We start from the raw sequence: 18489 nt of genomic DNA on the forward strand, positions 1-18489 counted from the left end.
ACTTTTCTCCATCTTTGATGTAGAGGCTGGTTTCTTGGGAGGAAGTAGTATTGTAGTAGTAATGAAGTAGTATTGTAGTAGTATTGAAGTACTGTCTTCTCAGCGAAGCTCTGTTGTTGTAGATCATTAAATCCTGATGTTGTCTCAGAAGTCTGTCTGAAGTCTCTTTCGGAGGAACACAAGCTGTCTGTAAAGTCATTGTCTGATAAAGGAGCGAGTCATTTCTCTCGGAGTCTGAGGAGAGGTGAGGAATTCACGGTGTTTAAAGAAACACAAACATGAGACACATTTTCCATGTTTGGACTGATAATGTGGCTGTTACTGAATGGATTGCTGCTAACGCTTCTCTTCTCTTTATTGATTTATCTTTGGCAGATCAGATTTCTTATAGTCGCTTTTAGGTTCTAGATTATTATTAGTTATTGTAATGTTTTGTGTTCTCATGTCAGATATGTATAGCTATGTGTAGATAAGCGCTAATGTTGTTTAAGGGACCGTCTACAAATTCCAGTCATGGTGCAAAAACAAAACGTTAACTACGTCCAGTCATTAATTCAAATGAATGATTTTTACAAAGTTGTAGTAAATTCTGTGTCCAGACTGACTTGCTGAATGTGAGCTACAACATTTGGATTGTGGGAGCTTTTGCCGAATCACAGTAATTATATTCTAATTGAGTACTGTACATGTATAAAGAGGTAATTGGGTATGGCTCTTGTGTACTGAGTATAGGGTTGTAACTGTAGGAGATTTTCACAGTATGATCATCTTCTCAGAAAATATCACGGTTTCACGGTATGTATTAAACAATAATTCTTATCAGTGACAATGACTCTTAAAGGAATATGAACAAGTTATTTGAGTGAACAAATCCTTTTATTGCAACACTCTTGAAACCATTTTAATTAAAGAATTGAAGCTTCCTTTCTGAAAAAAATGTAAATAAAAATAAAATAAATCTATAACACTTATGTATATCTATATCACACTTTAACAATTTAATTAATGTTATCAAATGACAATTTAACAACTTTTATTTTTGGGAAAGTGCAGCACAACAGAGGTATTACTAAGTTAAAACATGGACAAACATGATATTCCTTAAAAGTAAGGTTTAAATAAATCCATTATTATAAAGACTATTACTATTGTTGTTATAGCTTAAGTATATTGTACAGTGCTAATATACTGTATTTTCTGTCATAACTTCAAGTTAAATTGAACTTTTATTTTGACGGGTTGTAGTGGACCTTTGAGTTTCAGAGAGGATTTGATGATGTTTTTTCTCAAATAAAACTAGGAAATGTTTATTTAGGTTTTTCTCTCAGAGCAGCTCTGAAACATTTGTCATAACGTAAGTACACAAGTCAGCAAAATATATAAAGCTGTTCTAGTGGTTTTTGGATATTTTAATAGAAAAGTCTTACATATCATGCCGGTCTGTTTTTCCCGGCCATCATTAGCTGAAGCTGTGTTTGAACGAGACACGGCTGCAGAGTGAGAGCTGCTCCGTCTCACAGCCTCAGAGAGAGATTCTCCAGTACGGCGTTACACAGCAACACTTAGCTGCCTGCAGATACGCCTGCCTATAAATCAGCCTCTAGTTTTAAGTCAGTCTGGACACTAGGAATGTACTATAAACTTTGGAACGGAAAACTATTTCTGTCAGAACCACTATCGTCAAAGATGATTGACAATTAGCATACAGTTTGGATTGGCGGTATGGTTCCGTTCTGGGCAAGAAGTCCCTGCAGCCTAGTATATAAGCAGCGATAACCCCCCAGGGTAAACAGAACAGATCCAACTAATTATTGCAGATAAAGTTCAGTAATTTTATGAACACATTTTTGAATTAGTCTGATTCAAAAGATAATCAGAAGCTGGATCCTGACTGACAGAGGAGGAGTTGGGGATGGAGGAGGGTAATTAGCTATTGAGCAATGCGGAAACTGCTGATAATACTGAGGGACCATTTATATGGATGCTTAGGTGTCTTATTCTTATAGGTAGATGGGGATCAGCTGAGAGTCAGCTGATGCGAGCTTGACTAATGTGACCTGCCAGAACTAACGCTACGCTTGATTTTGGTGTATTATAACTTTTTATCTAAATAATAGGGATGTGCAACAGTGATCGAGTACTCAAGTACTTGGCCGTGACAACGATGATCGATCATGAAAACGATGATCGTGGGAGAAAAAATCTGATTGGTTATAGCAGCACTTTGGACGGCACCCTGAGGTCTGATTGTTTAGGTTGCAACAGCATGCGGTTCAAAGTATAGACGTGAGAAGAGAGAGAAGCTTGGCTTCGAAGTCACCTAGTGATATCTGGATTAGCTACATACACAGCTTCGAAAACACGCAGGCCATTTTAGCAATCACTTGATAATGTAGATGAAAATATAGCACAAATCTGCCGTAAACATTAATGACATAAGCATTATAATGAGAACTTTATAGGGTGTGAAATCTTTAGTAAATCCGTCCTTACCCGTGTTTCAGTGCGCTGTTGAAAGCGCTTCACGACGGGAGCTCTCTCTCTCTCTCTCTCTCTCTCTCTCTCTCTCTCTCTCTCTCTCTCTCTCTCTCTCTCTCTCTCTCTCTGTAGCACGTAACAAAGTTCACTGGCATATGCATTCTTTTGCACTTGCATGCAGCATATAAATCTGGTGCAGAACTGTAGAATGGCATAATTTTGTTCATTTAGGTTATTTTCCTGACCGATAACCAAAGCTCATTAGTCGATCACTGACCAGTAAGATTAGAATGTCTTTTTAATATATTTTTTTATTCAGGGCTTTAGCTTTATATGCGTGAATAGCAGCGTAAACCACAGACCATGAGGATTCACACATCGTCACATCACGCACCTGCAGCTCTTCTGTGAAAGGAGAAAAACAGAAATTAAGTCTATAAAAGGAATAAAATTAATAGGACCACACAAAATATCCAATAGGCTATACCAGGGTTCCTCAAATCTTTCCCTGGAGGGCCAATCTGCTCCAGAGTCTAGCTCCAACCCTGATCAAACTCACCTACCTGTGATTTTCTAATGATCTTGAAGACTCTGATTAGCAGCTCAGGTGTGTTTGATTAGGGTTACAGCTAAACTCTGCAGGAGTGGGCCAGATTTGAGGATGCCTGGGTTATAATATAATTAACAAATTATCAAAAGGAAAAATCTGCAACAAGTATACGCTCGTTTTTGTGACACTCTTAATGCATTTTATTTCTTTTCTTAATATATTTATATGATTTAGTCCATCTGATCGCACAGGCACCTCACGCACACACAAACAACATTATTTCTTGCGTTGCCTGACATTTCAGTCGTTCTTCATCAAACTAAAATGCAGTCAACCAAACTTAAGTTACACTGTTTATTTTAAAAGGTCCACTGTAAAATCAGCGTGCAGCGCCCAAACAAACATTTTTGCTCGTGTGAAGGATTTTACACAGATATTAGAACATGAGTGAAGTATAACGCCTTGTTTAGGCTACATCAGTGGTTCTCAAACTTTTTTGGTCATTCCCCACTTTAGACAAGGGGGAATTTTAAAGCCCCACCTGCCCCCATCGCCCCAACACAATGCTAATGAAATGCGCAACAAGCTTAACATGTTCCAATTTATTGAACTAACAAGTAGTATCGGAGTAACAAGTTGTATCTAAAATACAAACTATATACATAAAATAACAGAACGTTCAAAAATAAAGAAAATAAAAGTGCAGCTGTGTCATCATAACTTGCATGAAATTAAAAAAATAGAGAAAATAAAAGTGCAGCTGTCAAAATTTTTACTAATTTCAAAAATAGAAAAGATATAAAAGTGCCACTTTGCAATCTGTAAAAAGAAAAGAAGAGAAATCCATTCGGCAGGTTATCACTGCATTAGTGGCTGCAATTGTTTTTTTTCAAGGTGACTGTTATTTTATAACATTCCCGCTTAATGTTTCCATGGCGACGTGTCATATTTGTCACGTGACACACCGCAGCCACAATAGGTGCGTTCGACTTCATGCAGCACTTAGCAGACCGATCGGCGGCTGACTTGAAGCAGTGCATGCCGGTTAGAAATTTAGTCCGACTTGAACCGACGCCGACCACACGTCACTGTCACGTGTGGCATCAAAGTACCGCGATAGCGTTTCGAGAGCAGCCGGTTGACTCAGCCGGCGCAATTTCTCCAGAGCGACTGCGGGAGCGCTGATGACGACACAGCTGTTTCACGATTGGCCAAATTCACCACATGACAACAACGACGTGTATTTCGGGTTTATTCTGACAACTTCAGTCCCACTAATGCTCATATACGGCCTTTCAAAAAAATAAAAATAAAAATAAATTAACTTTTCATGTCATCTTCATCTCGTAAATCATGTTTATTAAAAGATTACAATTATTTGTACTGCAATCACTTTTTTGTTAATTCGTTTATATAGGTTTTGTGCATAGGTTTATTTTGGACCTTTTTCATACAGACCCTTTACAGTATTAAGCTGCATAACCTATTTAGATAATCATTTTTTTATGGAATAAATCAAATGTCAATCTTACAGACTTTTAATATAATGTGGTCATCATGGATTCTGATTGATACTAATTGTCTAGTTGCTGGGTTCATCCATCTTCACTTGCATGTGATTACTGCCAACAACTCTGGCTGGATGTCAACTTAATACAACATTCAGATCACTTTCATAAGCTGGTATAAATCATAATAGAAAGGCAAATAAATTGGGCTTATCCGTAGGCCTTCACGTATGAATGTTCATGGTGTTTTGTCTTACTAAAATGTGCTTACCTAACTGGAGAAATAGTAAAATAAGTAAACAAATATGTAACATCCTAATTCTTTTATCTGTAATGAAAATCACATTTAGTACATACAATTATTATCTTCATAGATTATTTTTATTAAGTTGCAGTATAGCAAAAACACACATAATGAATCATACTGCACAAGTCAAATTTTCAATATATTCTGTTTATTTACTTAAAACTTGTTTCAGTCGTGATGACACCCTTTCAAACATCTTAAATACATACATCTTAAAGGTTTATTAAAACATAAACCAACATAGTAATAAAAAAAGAATCACTTCTAATGAAAATTGTTAAGTGTAATTGCATTGATTGGTTAGTATTAGAAATAACGAGTCACACTGGTGTTGGGTATGGTCCCATGTCCCTTTGGATATATAAAAACAATACTTATTACATTGAACCTTTACTCACTTTCGTTGCTCATTGTGCTCAATTTCATACAACAATAACGGCATTTCTATAGCTTCCAGTTCGTCTGCAATAAAGCAAGCAAACGCCACATGATCTGCCATGACTGAGGTAGATGCAGCAAACTACGAGAGCCCCGAAGTGTCCGACTTGACGACTCCGTTTTCAACTCCGCCCCTGACTGCAAGCGGCTACTCTCGTTGACCACCGTCTGTAGCCGTGCTTCAAGTCGAACGCACCTATTAACACTGTATGATCAGATCGCCTTAATTTCCTTTTTTATTTCAAAATATTCTCAAAGTTGCTTACCATGTCATCAACTATCTGATATTCCGATTCTCAAAAATGTGTAAGTGAGTGTGTTTGGTCGTTTAAAAACCTTTATAAATAATGTTGATCTATAACGTGAGATGGGCGCCACCTTGTTTCTTTGCGACTCAGTTCAGAGAGTCCTGTCTGTCATCAGTTTCTCCCGAAGTACATGCAAGAAAGGTGAACTCCGAGAAGAATAGAGTAAACTTTATAGTTACTTCCACTATGTTTGTCTGATGTGAATAACACACGTCGTCAAATTATATTTGAATAGATTGTTATTGCTGCTTCCACAGACATCAGTGTGTATTTTACAAACTCCAAATGTATTGTTTTACTAGTGCTTATGTGTGTTTAAATGTCTGAATCCTAAAATAAACATTATTAGGTTGAAAACAATGCATAGTTGTGATATATGACAGCGCTGAGCGCGTCCCTCTCTGGTTCAGCACCAACCAACGCGCGAAAGCACAATTTGAATCTGGCAGTTATGTCACGTCACTGAACATTCTAAATCCCATTTCTGGGACCGTACTCTCAGGAGCAAAGAAATAAAAATACCATATATGGGACCAAACCGGATACCGCTCAAAAGGTTAAACATTTCATTTGTAACCATGAATACAAAAATGAATCTGAAATGACGCGTTGAACACACACACACAGCGCAGTCACTCTCTAGTCTAGTGCGTGGTCTTGCTCCAGATTCCGGAAGATTTGATCTCACGTTACCATATAAGGCATAAAAAGGAAAATTTCCTCCCGTTTGGCGCGCCCCACCTGTCACATCTCTATTCCCCACCAGTGGGGCGCGCCCCACAGTTTGAGAAACGCTGGGCTACATAATGAATAATAGTTTAGCAACCAAATGTTACAAATATGGCAAAAATGGAAACATTTGGATTATTGTGGAATGAGAAAGGCTCATGAGCCCAATGCCATTTCAGTTTTGCTTGTATGCTGTGTATAATGAATGCCACTATAACCTATTTTGTGTTTTATTTTAAAGGTGCCATAGAATGCATTGATGCAGTAATTTAAACTGTTCTCTGATATCTACATAGAAGGTATGTGGATTAGGTAATGGCAAAAAATCTCCAGAAACGATTTTACATGTCCATTTACAACCCTAGGATTTCTCCCTAGAATGGAACGGTCTGTTATTGGCTTATTTGGCAGGGTCATGAATAATAATGAGCTCAGCTCTGATTGGCTTTTTCACAGTCTGCTCAGTGTTGAGCTCTGCTCTGATTCACTGTTTCAGAGTGTGGCTCATTTCAGTAACTCACAGCAAGAAGGAAACGCAGGGAGGAAAATATATATTTAAATACTTTCTCTCGCAGTTATATCATCGGGTAATTATACTGTATATAAAATGGGGGCATCAGGGAGCCGTTATTAATACGCGAGGCATTGAAACTGCTTTTGAATGATCGGTCGATCGCGTTATAATTTCACTTTCAAGAGACGCGATTGCACAAACTATGTTTATATTATGGAGCGACAGTACTTACCACACATTTTAGAAGATCAGAAGATTGTCAGTGGTGCTCAGGATCTGTAAATCATTCGCCATCATCCTCATCTCTCCTTAATCTGTTTATGTGGTAAATAAAATCTTATATACTGCAGTGTAACAGGCTACAACTAGCAAGGAGCTAACCATGTCCCTTTGGTGTTTAGTGAGTTGCGTTATTTTATTAGAACACTTTATTTGCTTTCCGTGCCTTTCTGAATACAGACACCAACCCATCCGTGCACTTCACATCCCCTGCACAGCCTGTAACATAACATTTATTTCTATGATCTGCCATTTTCGCTGTTGTCTGCGCTCTTTTATTTACAATACCTGCAGAACTTCTGATGGTTCGGCTGGCGGCTGGCCTCGAACAAGGGTGGGTTTATGCAAATGTTGGGGACGTAGTGATCACGACTGTTGCGTCACAGTCGGTGTTGTGTTCTGATTCGCCTGTTTTTCAGTGCTCTTTTTTTTAATCACAAGATTTACATAAGAAGGAGGAAACGTCTCGGTTACGTATGTAACCCTCGTTACCTGAAGGAGGGAACGGAGACCTCACGTCAGATGACCGACGAAATTGGGATCTCGCCACATTTATTCATGCTTTCGCTGAGGAGCCGAGCCGGAGACCTGGCAGCTCAGCGGTGGTACAGCGACTGTGGCGACGGGACGTGACGTCTACGTTCCCTCCTTCAGGGAACGAGGGTTACATACGTAACCGAGACGTTCCCTTTCAGTCGGTCACTCCGAGTCACGTCGGATGAGCGACGAAATTGGGATCACTACCAAAGCGCCACAGAAGCTGCCCCTTCCAGTGCTCTGTGTAGGCCTCCTGATCCTTCCTATAAGGCAGACGATAGGACCGGGCTCTACACAGAGAAGGTCAACTACTGTTGTTCTTTGAGCAACCCACCAGTAGGAATTGGATAACACTGGGAAGCGTGCCCTTCCGTTTGTAAGAGGCACACTGCGGAGTCACCTCCTCCCAGAGGGGGTTAAGTGACATTTAGACATGTGAAGTAACCCCGTAGGGCCCTATAGCATATGGAAGTCTCTGAGATGGCTTAGGCTGCATCATTAGAGATGGCAGAACATGGTCTGCCAGGGGAAACATGGCTCTAATAAGCATACCGTGGGATACACATGTGGGATCCCGACAGGGTCTCTCATATGGGCACTAGCCTCACACCAGATTTCAAGAATTCATTGGCTAAAAGGCCTGGCGCCGGACGCTCCGCCACGTCCGGACGCCGGAGTGCTGGAGGACTCGACAGGGTTTGCCTGGTTAAGGAACTCTCTGGAGAATTAGGCGTAAGGACGCCGCAAGCCGACTCTGAGCCGGGCATCTCAGTGCCACTACCCATTTGAGGTGAGAACACAGGAGGAAACCGGTTCGACACGTAGGTTATAAAACCTAGCGAATGTGTTGGGAGTCGCCCAACCCACAGCTCTACAGATGTCTGCTAGCGAGACACCACGAGCCAGCGCCCAGGACGATGCGACACCCCTAGTGGAGTGAGCACGCAACCTGAGCGGGCAGGGCACACCTTGTGCTTCATAGGCATCCACTATCCAGTGGGCCATCCTCTGCTTGGAGACAGCCTTCCCCTTCTGCTGTCCTCCGTAACAGACAAAGAGCTGTTCTGAAGCTCTGAGTTCTATCCACGTACTGTCTCAGTGCGCGTACAGGACAGAGCAAAGCTAGGGCTGGGTCTGCCTCCTCCAGGGGCAGCGCTTGCAAGTTCACTACCTGGTCCCTAAAGGGAGTGGTAGGAACCTTAGGCACATAGCCGGGCCGGGGCCTCAGTGTTGCACTGGAGTCAGCCGGCCCAAACTCGAGGCACGATTCGTCGACCGAAAAAGCCTGCAGGTCCCCTACCCTCTTGATCGAGGCCAATGCAGTCAGGAGTAGGGTTGTCATAGAGAGAAACTTCAACTCGACTGACTGCAAAGGCTCAAAGGGGGCAGTTTGTAGGGCTCTTAGCACCAATGCCAAATCCCAAGAGGGTAGGGAGGGAGGCCTAGGAGGATTTAACCTCCTGGCCCCCCTAAGAAACCTGACAACCAGATCGTGCTTCCCCACTGACTTCCCCTCTACGGGGTCGTGTTGAGCGGAAATGGCAGCAACATAAACCTTAAGGGTGGAGGGGGACAGCCTACGCTCCAACCCTTGTTGCAGAAAGGAGAGCACGGCTCTGATCGAACATCTCCGGGGGTCCTCATGGTGAGAGGAACACCATTCGATGAACAGGTTCCACTTCAGAGCATAGGCCCGTCTTGTGGACGGTGCACGTGCTGACAGGAGGTCACCTAAAACCTCTGTGTCCCATCCAGGGACCATACGTGGAGTTTCCACAGGTCCGGACGCGGGTGCCCCGTCTCTGAGAAAGCAGATCCTTCCTCAGAGGAATCGGCCAGGGAGGGGCTGTCGCGAGGAGCATGAGTTCCGGGAACCAGGTCCTGTTGGGCAAATATGGAGCCACTAACAAGACCTGCTCCTCGTCCTCCCTGATCTTGCACAGTGTCTGTGCTAGTAGGCTCACTGGGGGGAACGAATATTTGCGCAGGCCCTGGGGCCAGCTGTGCACCAGTGCATCCGTGCCGAGCGTTGCCTCGGTTAGGGAGTAGAATCACTGGCAGTGGGTGGTTTCTGGAGATGCAAACAGGTCGACCTGAGCAACTCCGAACCGACTCCAAATCAGCTGGACCACCTGGGGATGGAGTCTCCACTCCCCTGGAAGTGCAGCTAGAGACAGCTCGTCGGCTGCCCGATTGAACACTCCCGGGATGTGGATGGCACGAAGGGACCTCAGATGCTTCTGACTCCAGAGGAGGAGGTGGCGGGCGAGTTGCGACATGCGACGGGAGCGTAAACCGCCTTGCCGGTTGATATACGCAACGGTCGCAGTGTTGTCTGTACGGACCAGAACGTCCTTGCCCTGAAGGCGCCCTCTGAGGCGTACTGCCAGCAGCTCGAGGCAATTGATAAGCCAACGCAGTTGGGGACCCGTCCAAACCCCTGACACTGCGTGCCCATTGTACGTGGCTCCCCGTCTGCGAATACCACAGCATGCCTGGATACCTGCTCCAGGGGCACTCCTGCCCGAAGGAATGAGGGATCTGACCACGGGCTGAAGGTTTTGCGGCAGGCCGGTGTAATCTGAACCCGGAGAGTACCGCGTTTCCACGCCCACCTCGGGATTCGGCCATGGAGCCAGTGCTGAAGCGATCTCATATGGAGCAGACCGAGCGGAACTATAACCGCAACTGCAGCCATATGCCCCAGGAGCCTCTGAAAGTACGCGTCCTTCAGGTCGATTGCTGCAAACCAATCTAGGGGACGGACGCACCTGAAAATGCGTTTCTGCATCAACATCTTGAATGGCACCTTGTGAAGTGCACGGTTCAAAACTCGCAGATCCAAGATCGGTCGTAACCCACCGCTTTTCTTGGTCACAATGAAGTAAGGGCTGTAAAACCTCGACCTCATATCGGCTGGAGGGACCGGCTCTATCGCGTCCTTCACCAGGAGGAATGTGATTTCTGCACACAAGACAGGGGCATCGACGGCCTTGACTGAAGTGAACCGCATGCCCCTGAACTTCGGGGGACGCCGGGCGAACTGAATCGCGTAGCCGAGTCTGATGGTCCGCAGGAGCCACCGAGACGGACTGGGGAGCGCTAGCCAGGCTCCGAGAGACCGTGCCAGCGGGACCAGCGGGGCCACCGACGTACCCGCAGAGGGGCAGCGAGGTGGAACACAGGGACCCGCCCTGGGGCCTGTGACGGCAGGGGGCGGGGTCTGGGTGTGTAGTGTAACACTCACCTGATTCCTCCTCGTGCGGGAGGAAACACAGGAACCTGGCTTAAGGCTTGTGACAGCCCGGCGTTTGACGACTTGAAGCGGGGACTCGAGTGCTACCGCCCTTACCTGGTTCCACGAATGGGCAGGAGGGGTGCTCTTGGGCAACCACCCTCTGCCTGGCGAGAGAGGAGGAGAGAAGTGATCCCGTGATGTACGGGTCACCACTCTCCTCCTCTTGAGACCCAGATATTGAGGAAATTGCTCTTTTATAGATGTTTTGGGTACCGCTGGCTGCTGGGCCAGCGGTGGAACAAAAGCAAACCGAAACAAAAGATTCTCCACCCGGCCCTCCTCGCACGACCCAGAGACTGTGCGGTCAGCTTCGTCGCTCGAAGCGCGAGGTCCGTCGCAGCACGCAGCTCATGTAGAACCGCTGGGTCGTGACCACCCTCGTGCAGGTCTTTCAAGGCTTTGGCCTGGTGGACCTGCAATAACGCCATGGCGTGGAGGGCAGAAGCCGCCTCCCCACAGGCTCTATAAGCACTGCCAGTTAGACCTGACGAATACTTACAGGCCCGTGAGGGGAGACACGGGTCACCCCGCAGGGTGGTAGCGGCTGTTGGACATAGTTGCATGGCCACAGACCTCTCCACCGAGGGGATGCCCGCGTACCCCAAAGCGGCCCCACCATCGAGGGTGGTGAGGGAGGAGGAGCCACAAGATTTGTTTTGGGCAGTAAAAGGTGCCTTCCACGATCTTGTAAGCTCATCATGCACTTCCGGAAAGAATGGCACCGGAGGGGGACGCTGAGAACCAGCACGACCCCCACCGAGAAACCACTCGTCCAACCTCGAAGGATCGGGACGCTTACAAGACGCGGTGGAGGATTCCTCACGAGCCCGGCATTCTCGGCGGCCCGAGAAAGCATAGCCGTCATCTCTGGGTCTGGCTCAGACAACGCTACCACACCCGAAGGGGGCAACGCAGCCAAGTCGTCATCCCCGGAGAGAGAGTGCTCACCCTCCGATGCAGCGATCGATATCTGGTCGTCAGAGGGGGCACCAAAGGAAACGCCTGGTGCACCCCGTCCAGCAGAGGGCCCAGCACGCTCCTTCGGCAGCTCCACCGGCTGCGGAGTGCTTGAGGGGTGAGGAGCTCCACTTGGGGATGCCCTCACCGTGATCCTCAAATCACCTCTGACTCCACCCGACGCAGCGTCACCCTGGGTGCCAGGACGAACGCTGGATCGCGGCAGAGGCAGAGGGACTCCGCCATGTTTGACATAACGGAGTCTATTACGCAAGTCCGAGATGGTCATGTCCCCACAAGAGAACATGAACCATCCATGAAAGCTTCCTCAGCGTGCTGAATGCCCAGACACGTGAGGCAGCAATCGTGACCGTCCTGAGGCGCCAGGAAACGACCACACCCAGAAACGCACGGGTAATAGGACATCTTTAAAAAGATGCGATCACCCGTGTTGCTCTTTTAGAGAAATTTGCTCTTTCAGTGCTGAAGCACGCAGGGGAGCTGGCCACCGCACACTCTTAGTGTGGTTGTCAGCCGGAAGACAATCTTTTTTCCCGTCCGACGTGACCACCGCTGCTGCGCCGTACCGCCAACACTCGCTCGCTCTTTCTCACTCGCAGGATAGGAGAGCAGCAGTGATGCACTGCCACTCGGCTCCGAAGCGAAAGGATGAATTAATGCGGTGCACCTGCTGCCTCTTATGCTCACGCTGTGATCAGCGGTAGCTGGATCGCATGCCAATGTCCATTGGCTCATTTAGTTACACTCGAAGTGGATTGGTCTCTCTGGCGAGATCCCAATTTCGTCGGTCATCCGACGTGACTCGGAGTGACCGACTGAAAGGGAACTATGGTGTTTCAGGCTCACGGTATGTCATTTCCATGTACAGAACTCTTATTATTTAACTATGCCAAGGTAAAGACTGTTTTTCATTATATGGCACCTTTAAAGTTTAATATGTAATTTTATAAATACTTATTTTTCATTCTTGTTCTGTTCTGAATACCGTTAAATTAAAAATATTTGTTGTAGAGTGAGGGGAACTATTTCTGATTGAATAAATGCATATTGATTTTTATTGGGGATGCGGGGCCTCCAAATGTCTAGAACTGGCCCTGGACAACACTTTGTATTTTTAAGGCTTCAAAGATAGAATTTGGAGGACATCTGCTTTACTTATATTAATGCTTAAAGTCCGCGTGAAATCAAATTTGACTATCTTTATTTTGTTAGCGCACATTGCTATTTTTGTGGTGAACAATTCATCCATGTAAGTCAATCCCCCCCAAAAATAATAATAATTTGGCCTTCATAATCTTTAATCAAAATCTGAAAATGCTCCTCCTCTCTAAAATGATGGGCCTTATCTGATGACATCAGTTTGACGGATTGGGCAGGAGCGTGACATCCTTAACCACGCCCCTCCAACTGTCAGTGTTAATTTATGAATGAAACGCCTACTTTACTACATCCAATCAATTTGCAGAAGAAAAAACAAGCCATGCACTCTATTTTCATCATTCAATATTCTGTTTCTCTCGGACGTATGTCACAATACGGAAGTAAAGACGGTCGCAAACTTCCGGTTCACATGGACTTTAAATGTGTAAATTAGTTAAAAATAAGTAAACTGATTTCTTGTTGATTTAGGCAAATCTGCTTCTTCCACACAGAAATTCATGTTCAGTGAAGCTCCTCACAACAATCACACATTCAGCAATTCAGCAATAAATGCTGGAATATTCCCATCAGTTTACAAGTGAAGACGAGCATCAGAGCATCAGGAAGAGCTGAAATCTGCAAAGACTGAGTTTATTAAAGAGGACAGAGAGAAGATGAGAGATCCAGAACCCTGCAGAATCAAACACACTGAAGATACTGAACAACAAACAGGTTGGTGTTTATTCTTTATTCTTCATTAATAATGCTGACGGTTATAATGTTTCAAGTAGTTTTAGATTATTTGTGTTGAAATTTGAAATTTATTTAGAGCTCTGCAGTAATATAGCTAAATAATCAAATAATAAGGGACACATTCTGTAAACTGGGTACTTTTTTCAAATTATCCAATTTTTGTACAAACCCATTCCCTTTGTAAATATAAAATCTACAAATTAGATTTTGGTGGTGTTAGACTACAGTTCAGATAGAAATAATGTCTATTATTATGTTTCATGGAAAGGATGCCTGTTCCTTTTGAATACATAATGCACAAAATAGCACCTCACCAATATTTTCTCCACTTTCCAGGTTTATAGACACTTAAAGGGTATATGAAAAAAAAAACATGCCTTCAGTAGAAAATCCTGGTAAGCATGTCCGCCTCCCACAAGGGAGATCAGGGTTCGAGACCCGCTCGGGGACCCGTTACAGATGTATTTATAAAACTGCATCAAAATGATCAAAATGTTGTATAGCAATTGTCTACTTTCTGCTGTTACATCAGGGTTCGTCTTTTCACGTTTCTTTTTTTTTTATGAGTTGATGAAAATAAACCATTTTTACTTTAATTTCAGAGTTGATTGAAGAAAATGAGGAGAATGGAGAACTGAGTGAAGCTGAGGGAAACAAACACTTCAGAACTGGAAAAAAACCATTGAGTTGCTCTCAAACTCAGAAAGATTTAAAGAAAAGAAGAGCCAAGAAATATTTCACCTGCACTCAGTGTGGAAAGAGATTGACAAGCAAACAGAGTCTTGAGCTTCACATGAGAGTTCACACTGGAGAGAAACCTTACAAGTGTTCACACTGTGACAAGAGATTCAGTCAGTCGGGAGACCTGAAAACACATGAGAGGATTCACACTAGAGAGAAACCTTACACTTGTGATCAGTGCGGGAAGAGTTTCACAATAAAAGGAAGCCTTACAGCACACATGAGAGTTCATACTGGAGAGAAATCTAACAAGTGTTCACACTGTGACAAAAGATTCAGTCAGTCAGGACACCTGAAACAACATGAGAGGATCCACACTAGAGAGAAACCATACACTTGTGATCAGTGTGGGAAAAGTTTCACAATAAAAGGAAGCCTTACAGCACACATGAGAGTTCATACTGGAGAGAAACCTTACAAGTGTTCACACTGTGACAAGAGATTCAGAGTGTCATCACAGCTGAAAACACATGAAAGCATCCACACTGGAGAGAAACCGCACACATGTGATCAATGCTGGAAAACATTTTTGAGAGCTTCCGACCTGAAAAATCACCTGAGAGTTCATACAAAAGAGAAGCCATATTCATGTCATTTGTGTGGAAAGAGTTTTTCACAGCTACAAAGTTTGAAAATACATCAGAAAATACACACTGGTGTGAGAGAGTACATGTGCTTTGAGTGTGAAAAGACTTTTACTACAGCAAGCTATTTAAAACTGCATGAGAGGATTCACACTGGAGAGAAACCTTACAAGTGTTCACACTGTGACAAGAGATTCAGTCTGTCAGGAACCCTGACAACACATGAGAGGATCCACACTGGAGAAAAACCTTATGAGTGTTCACTCTGTGACAAGAGATTCAGTCGGTCAGGAGAACTGAAAATACATGAGAGGATTCACACTGGAGAAAAACCTTATGAGTGTTCACTCTGTGACAAGAGATTCAGTCGGTCAGGAGAACTGAAAATACATGAGAGGATTCACACTGGAGAAAAACCTTATGAGTGTTTACTCTGTGACAAGAGATTCAGTCGGTCAGGAGAACTGAAAATACATAAGAGGATTCACACTGGAGAAAAACCTTATGAGTGTTCACTCTGTGACAAGAGATTCATTCAGTCAGGAGACCTGAAAACACATGAGAGGATCCACACTGGAGAGAAACCTTATGAGTGTTCACTCTGTGACAAGAGATTCAGGCGGTCAGCACACCTGAAAATACACGAGAGGATTCACACTGGAGAGAAACCGTATCACTGCACTGCATGTGGCAAGTGTTTCAATCAATCCTCTACTCTACACAGTCATACAAAAAACATTCACAGTAAGTAGATCATCTTCAGATCCAGCACTTTCAGGTCTGATTCGTGTCCTCTCCAACTGTAACAATGCATCAAGCAATATAATATCATCTGGATAAATCTGTCATAAGCGACGTGACAAAGAAACATTATCTAAAGTTTTCATCGTCAAAACCAGCAGATTGAACTGTGAGATTCAGATCAACTCAAAGATGGAGTTCCTCCCCAAAGAACAATGTCAGAAAGTTTAATTCTTGTATGTAATTTTATTTCGTGATAGACAGTGTGCTTTCTTATGAGTTTCATATTATGTTCAATTGTCTTATAATGCATATGTGTCACTTGTAGTTTGCTTACTCTTTCATGAAGGAAAGCAGAAGTTTTTACAAACAGTTCTTGTTTAGGAAGATGAACTGTAACAGAGAGACTGAGATTACATTTTTTATATTGTTGTGTAAGGCCTCTATAGAACAGACCCACCAAAAAGCTGCAGAATAATAACACATTCCCAAAACAGGATCTAAAGATTCCCCCACACAGCCATCACGAGGTGGTAAAACTGACAACACCCTCATTGTCTCAACGTGATAATAGCTAATCCAATCAAGGAAAAGAGAACTCCTTTGTCTCGACGAACTGAAGAGTCATTTAAGCAACATACGGTTAAGTGCTACCTCGTGGACACTATGCATAAATCCATAGTAGAAGCCCGGAAACAGGAAAAGGCGAATTTACGTTACACTCTCCAGGCCTGCAAACACCCAAGATCCATACAGCGTGACCCCCGAGGGCAGGGGTCTGCAACCTTCAACATCAAAAGAGTCATTTTGGCCCCTTTCCCACCGGATAAAATTCTTGCACTTTAGGGCTGTGCGATTAACTTTATTTTATTTTTATGAGTATGAAACTCAGATATACTGATATTAGGGGTGACCCCGAATAGTCAACAATTCGATGCTTCGATAGGAGGAGCCTGATTCGACTCCCAATTTCACAGTCGAATATTCGCGGGGTGTTATGATCATGCCACTCTGGCTATATGGAGGTGCTCAAATCTTTGATTTCACATAGAACTACCGGTTTTCTCCGAATAAGTTAATATACAACCTATTATGATAATGCTGTAAATAAGAATCTGAAAAGAAGTGATGTTTTATTAACAAATTTCGGGAGGAGCATGCGCAGGTAATTAACACGGCCAATTCATCATCAGCAATTACACCACCTATCCAATCAGCACGAGAGAGAATCCCTATAAATAACCAAGCAGTCTTACCGTCATTATCTCTCGTCTTCCAACATTGGCACACCCAATCGCAGAACCATGTCAGAGACAGAACTTTTCGCAAACAAAAATTCCTTGGAAACCACGGATCCTCCTGCATCACCAGCAGCTGTCCTCTGCACCAGCGCTCCACAGGACATCACATTCGAGCCCACGGCTGCAACACGGCGCCGCCGGCTTTCCTGCGCAGCACCCGCTCATACATCCAGGCATCGAGGCACGCCATCACCTGCATCTTCAAGCCGTCAGCCACCTTCTCCAGCATCCTCCTTCATGTCAGCCATTTCTTACGCCCCAGCCGCGGAAAATTGGACCGTGGCAGGACTTCGCCAGGTACTCACCAGCGCCAGCATCATCATTTCAAGTCGTTCTACAAAGCCAGATCTCCTCGCCCTCGACGCTTCTCTCCAGTCCGGGGAGCCTTCAAACTCTTCACCTCCGTCCAAAGCAGTGACTAGAACAAGCCAGGGCCGCGGCGGCGTTCCTTATTCTCGACCAGAACAATTCACCACTCGCTCTGGGATGGGCCTCCAGCCACTAGGCCGCACCAGAAGGCCTTCAGCAAGTTTAGGCCGCACCTCGGATGCCACTGCCACCAGCCCCCACCCTCCACCTCGAGCCACCAAGCTAGTAACCCATCCTGGCGAAGAGCACACCTCCGCTAGCAGCGAGGAACCACCCAAAGCCCCGGCCCCACCCCACTCCCAATCCCCTCCCCTACCCATGGCCAGCAGGCCCAGTGTTGCCAATTTAGCAACTTCTTTGACAAACCTTAGCGAGTCTCTGTGATCGCTGGTACTGCCGCAACGGCGCGAGGTCAGCGCGCACGCACCTCTTTCTCTGTATCTGCTCTGTTCAGTAAGCAGCGCGTTCAGTTCAAATATATATTATGTTGCTTCTCTAATTTTACATGCAAATATTGCCGAAACCACAGCACAGGAATTTTCTCGTCTTATCTTGTGTGTATTATTTGATTTCGTCAGACGATGGCCCAATTGTAAATCAGGATTTTTGTGCAGACTAACTTCTTAGGAGGGAGAGCTGGTTATGTATTCTTAAAGGGCTGCGTTTCAGTCACTATTTCATATTTATCCCGTTGACTGACAACATAAACAGTAAAATATATAAAGAAAAACAGTTTTATTGAGAATTTGGCTGCATTAAAATACAGTATGAGCACAGAGAGACAAACAAATGTAAAAGGCAATGTGATGACGTCATGAATATGCTAATTAGCGCATGACGTTATCTGGCGACATTTAGCGACTTTCAAACTGGCTTTAGCTACTTTCCATCGAAAGAAGTTGGCAACACTGAGAAGCCCCACCACACACGTATAGC

At 44.5% G+C, this 18489-nt stretch overlaps 1 protein-coding gene across 2 annotated transcripts; it reads left to right on the plus strand.

Annotated features, from left to right (window-relative positions):
- The first annotated feature begins 13605 nt into the window (after window positions 1–13605).
- Window positions 13606–15998, plus strand: LOC306853642 (uncharacterized protein). Of its 2 annotated transcripts, XM_079391200.1 has the most exons (3): window positions 13662–13796; window positions 14154–14212; window positions 14420–15998. In XM_079391200.1, the coding sequence occupies exons 2-3, from the start codon at window positions 14191–14193 to the stop codon at window positions 15892–15894; spliced, it is 1497 nt and encodes a 498-aa protein (XP_079247326.1). In that variant the 5' UTR covers window positions 13662–13796; window positions 14154–14190; the 3' UTR covers window positions 15895–15998. The 2 variants fall into 2 exon arrangements, with proteins under 2 accessions (XP_079247325.1, XP_079247326.1); XM_079391199.1 differs by lacking the exon at window positions 14154–14212 and having other exon boundaries at window positions 13606–13796.
- Window positions 15999–18489: the final 2491 nt, after the last annotated feature.

The sequence above is a fragment of the Barbus barbus genome (assembly GCF_936440315.1).
Source record: "Barbus barbus genome assembly, chromosome: 33".
NCBI lineage: Eukaryota > Metazoa > Chordata > Actinopteri > Cypriniformes > Cyprinidae > Barbus > Barbus barbus.

Excerpts from the sequence above, each read along its gene's own strand:
- LOC306853642 (XM_079391199.1), top strand. The coding sequence starts at position 13,739 with ATGAGAGATCCAGAACCCTGCAGAATCAAACACACTGAAGATACTGAA. Across the intron at positions 13,797-14,419 it reads AGATACTGAACAACAAACAG|AGTTGATTGAAGAAAATGAG; the intron begins GTTGGTGTTTAT and ends CTTTAATTTCAG.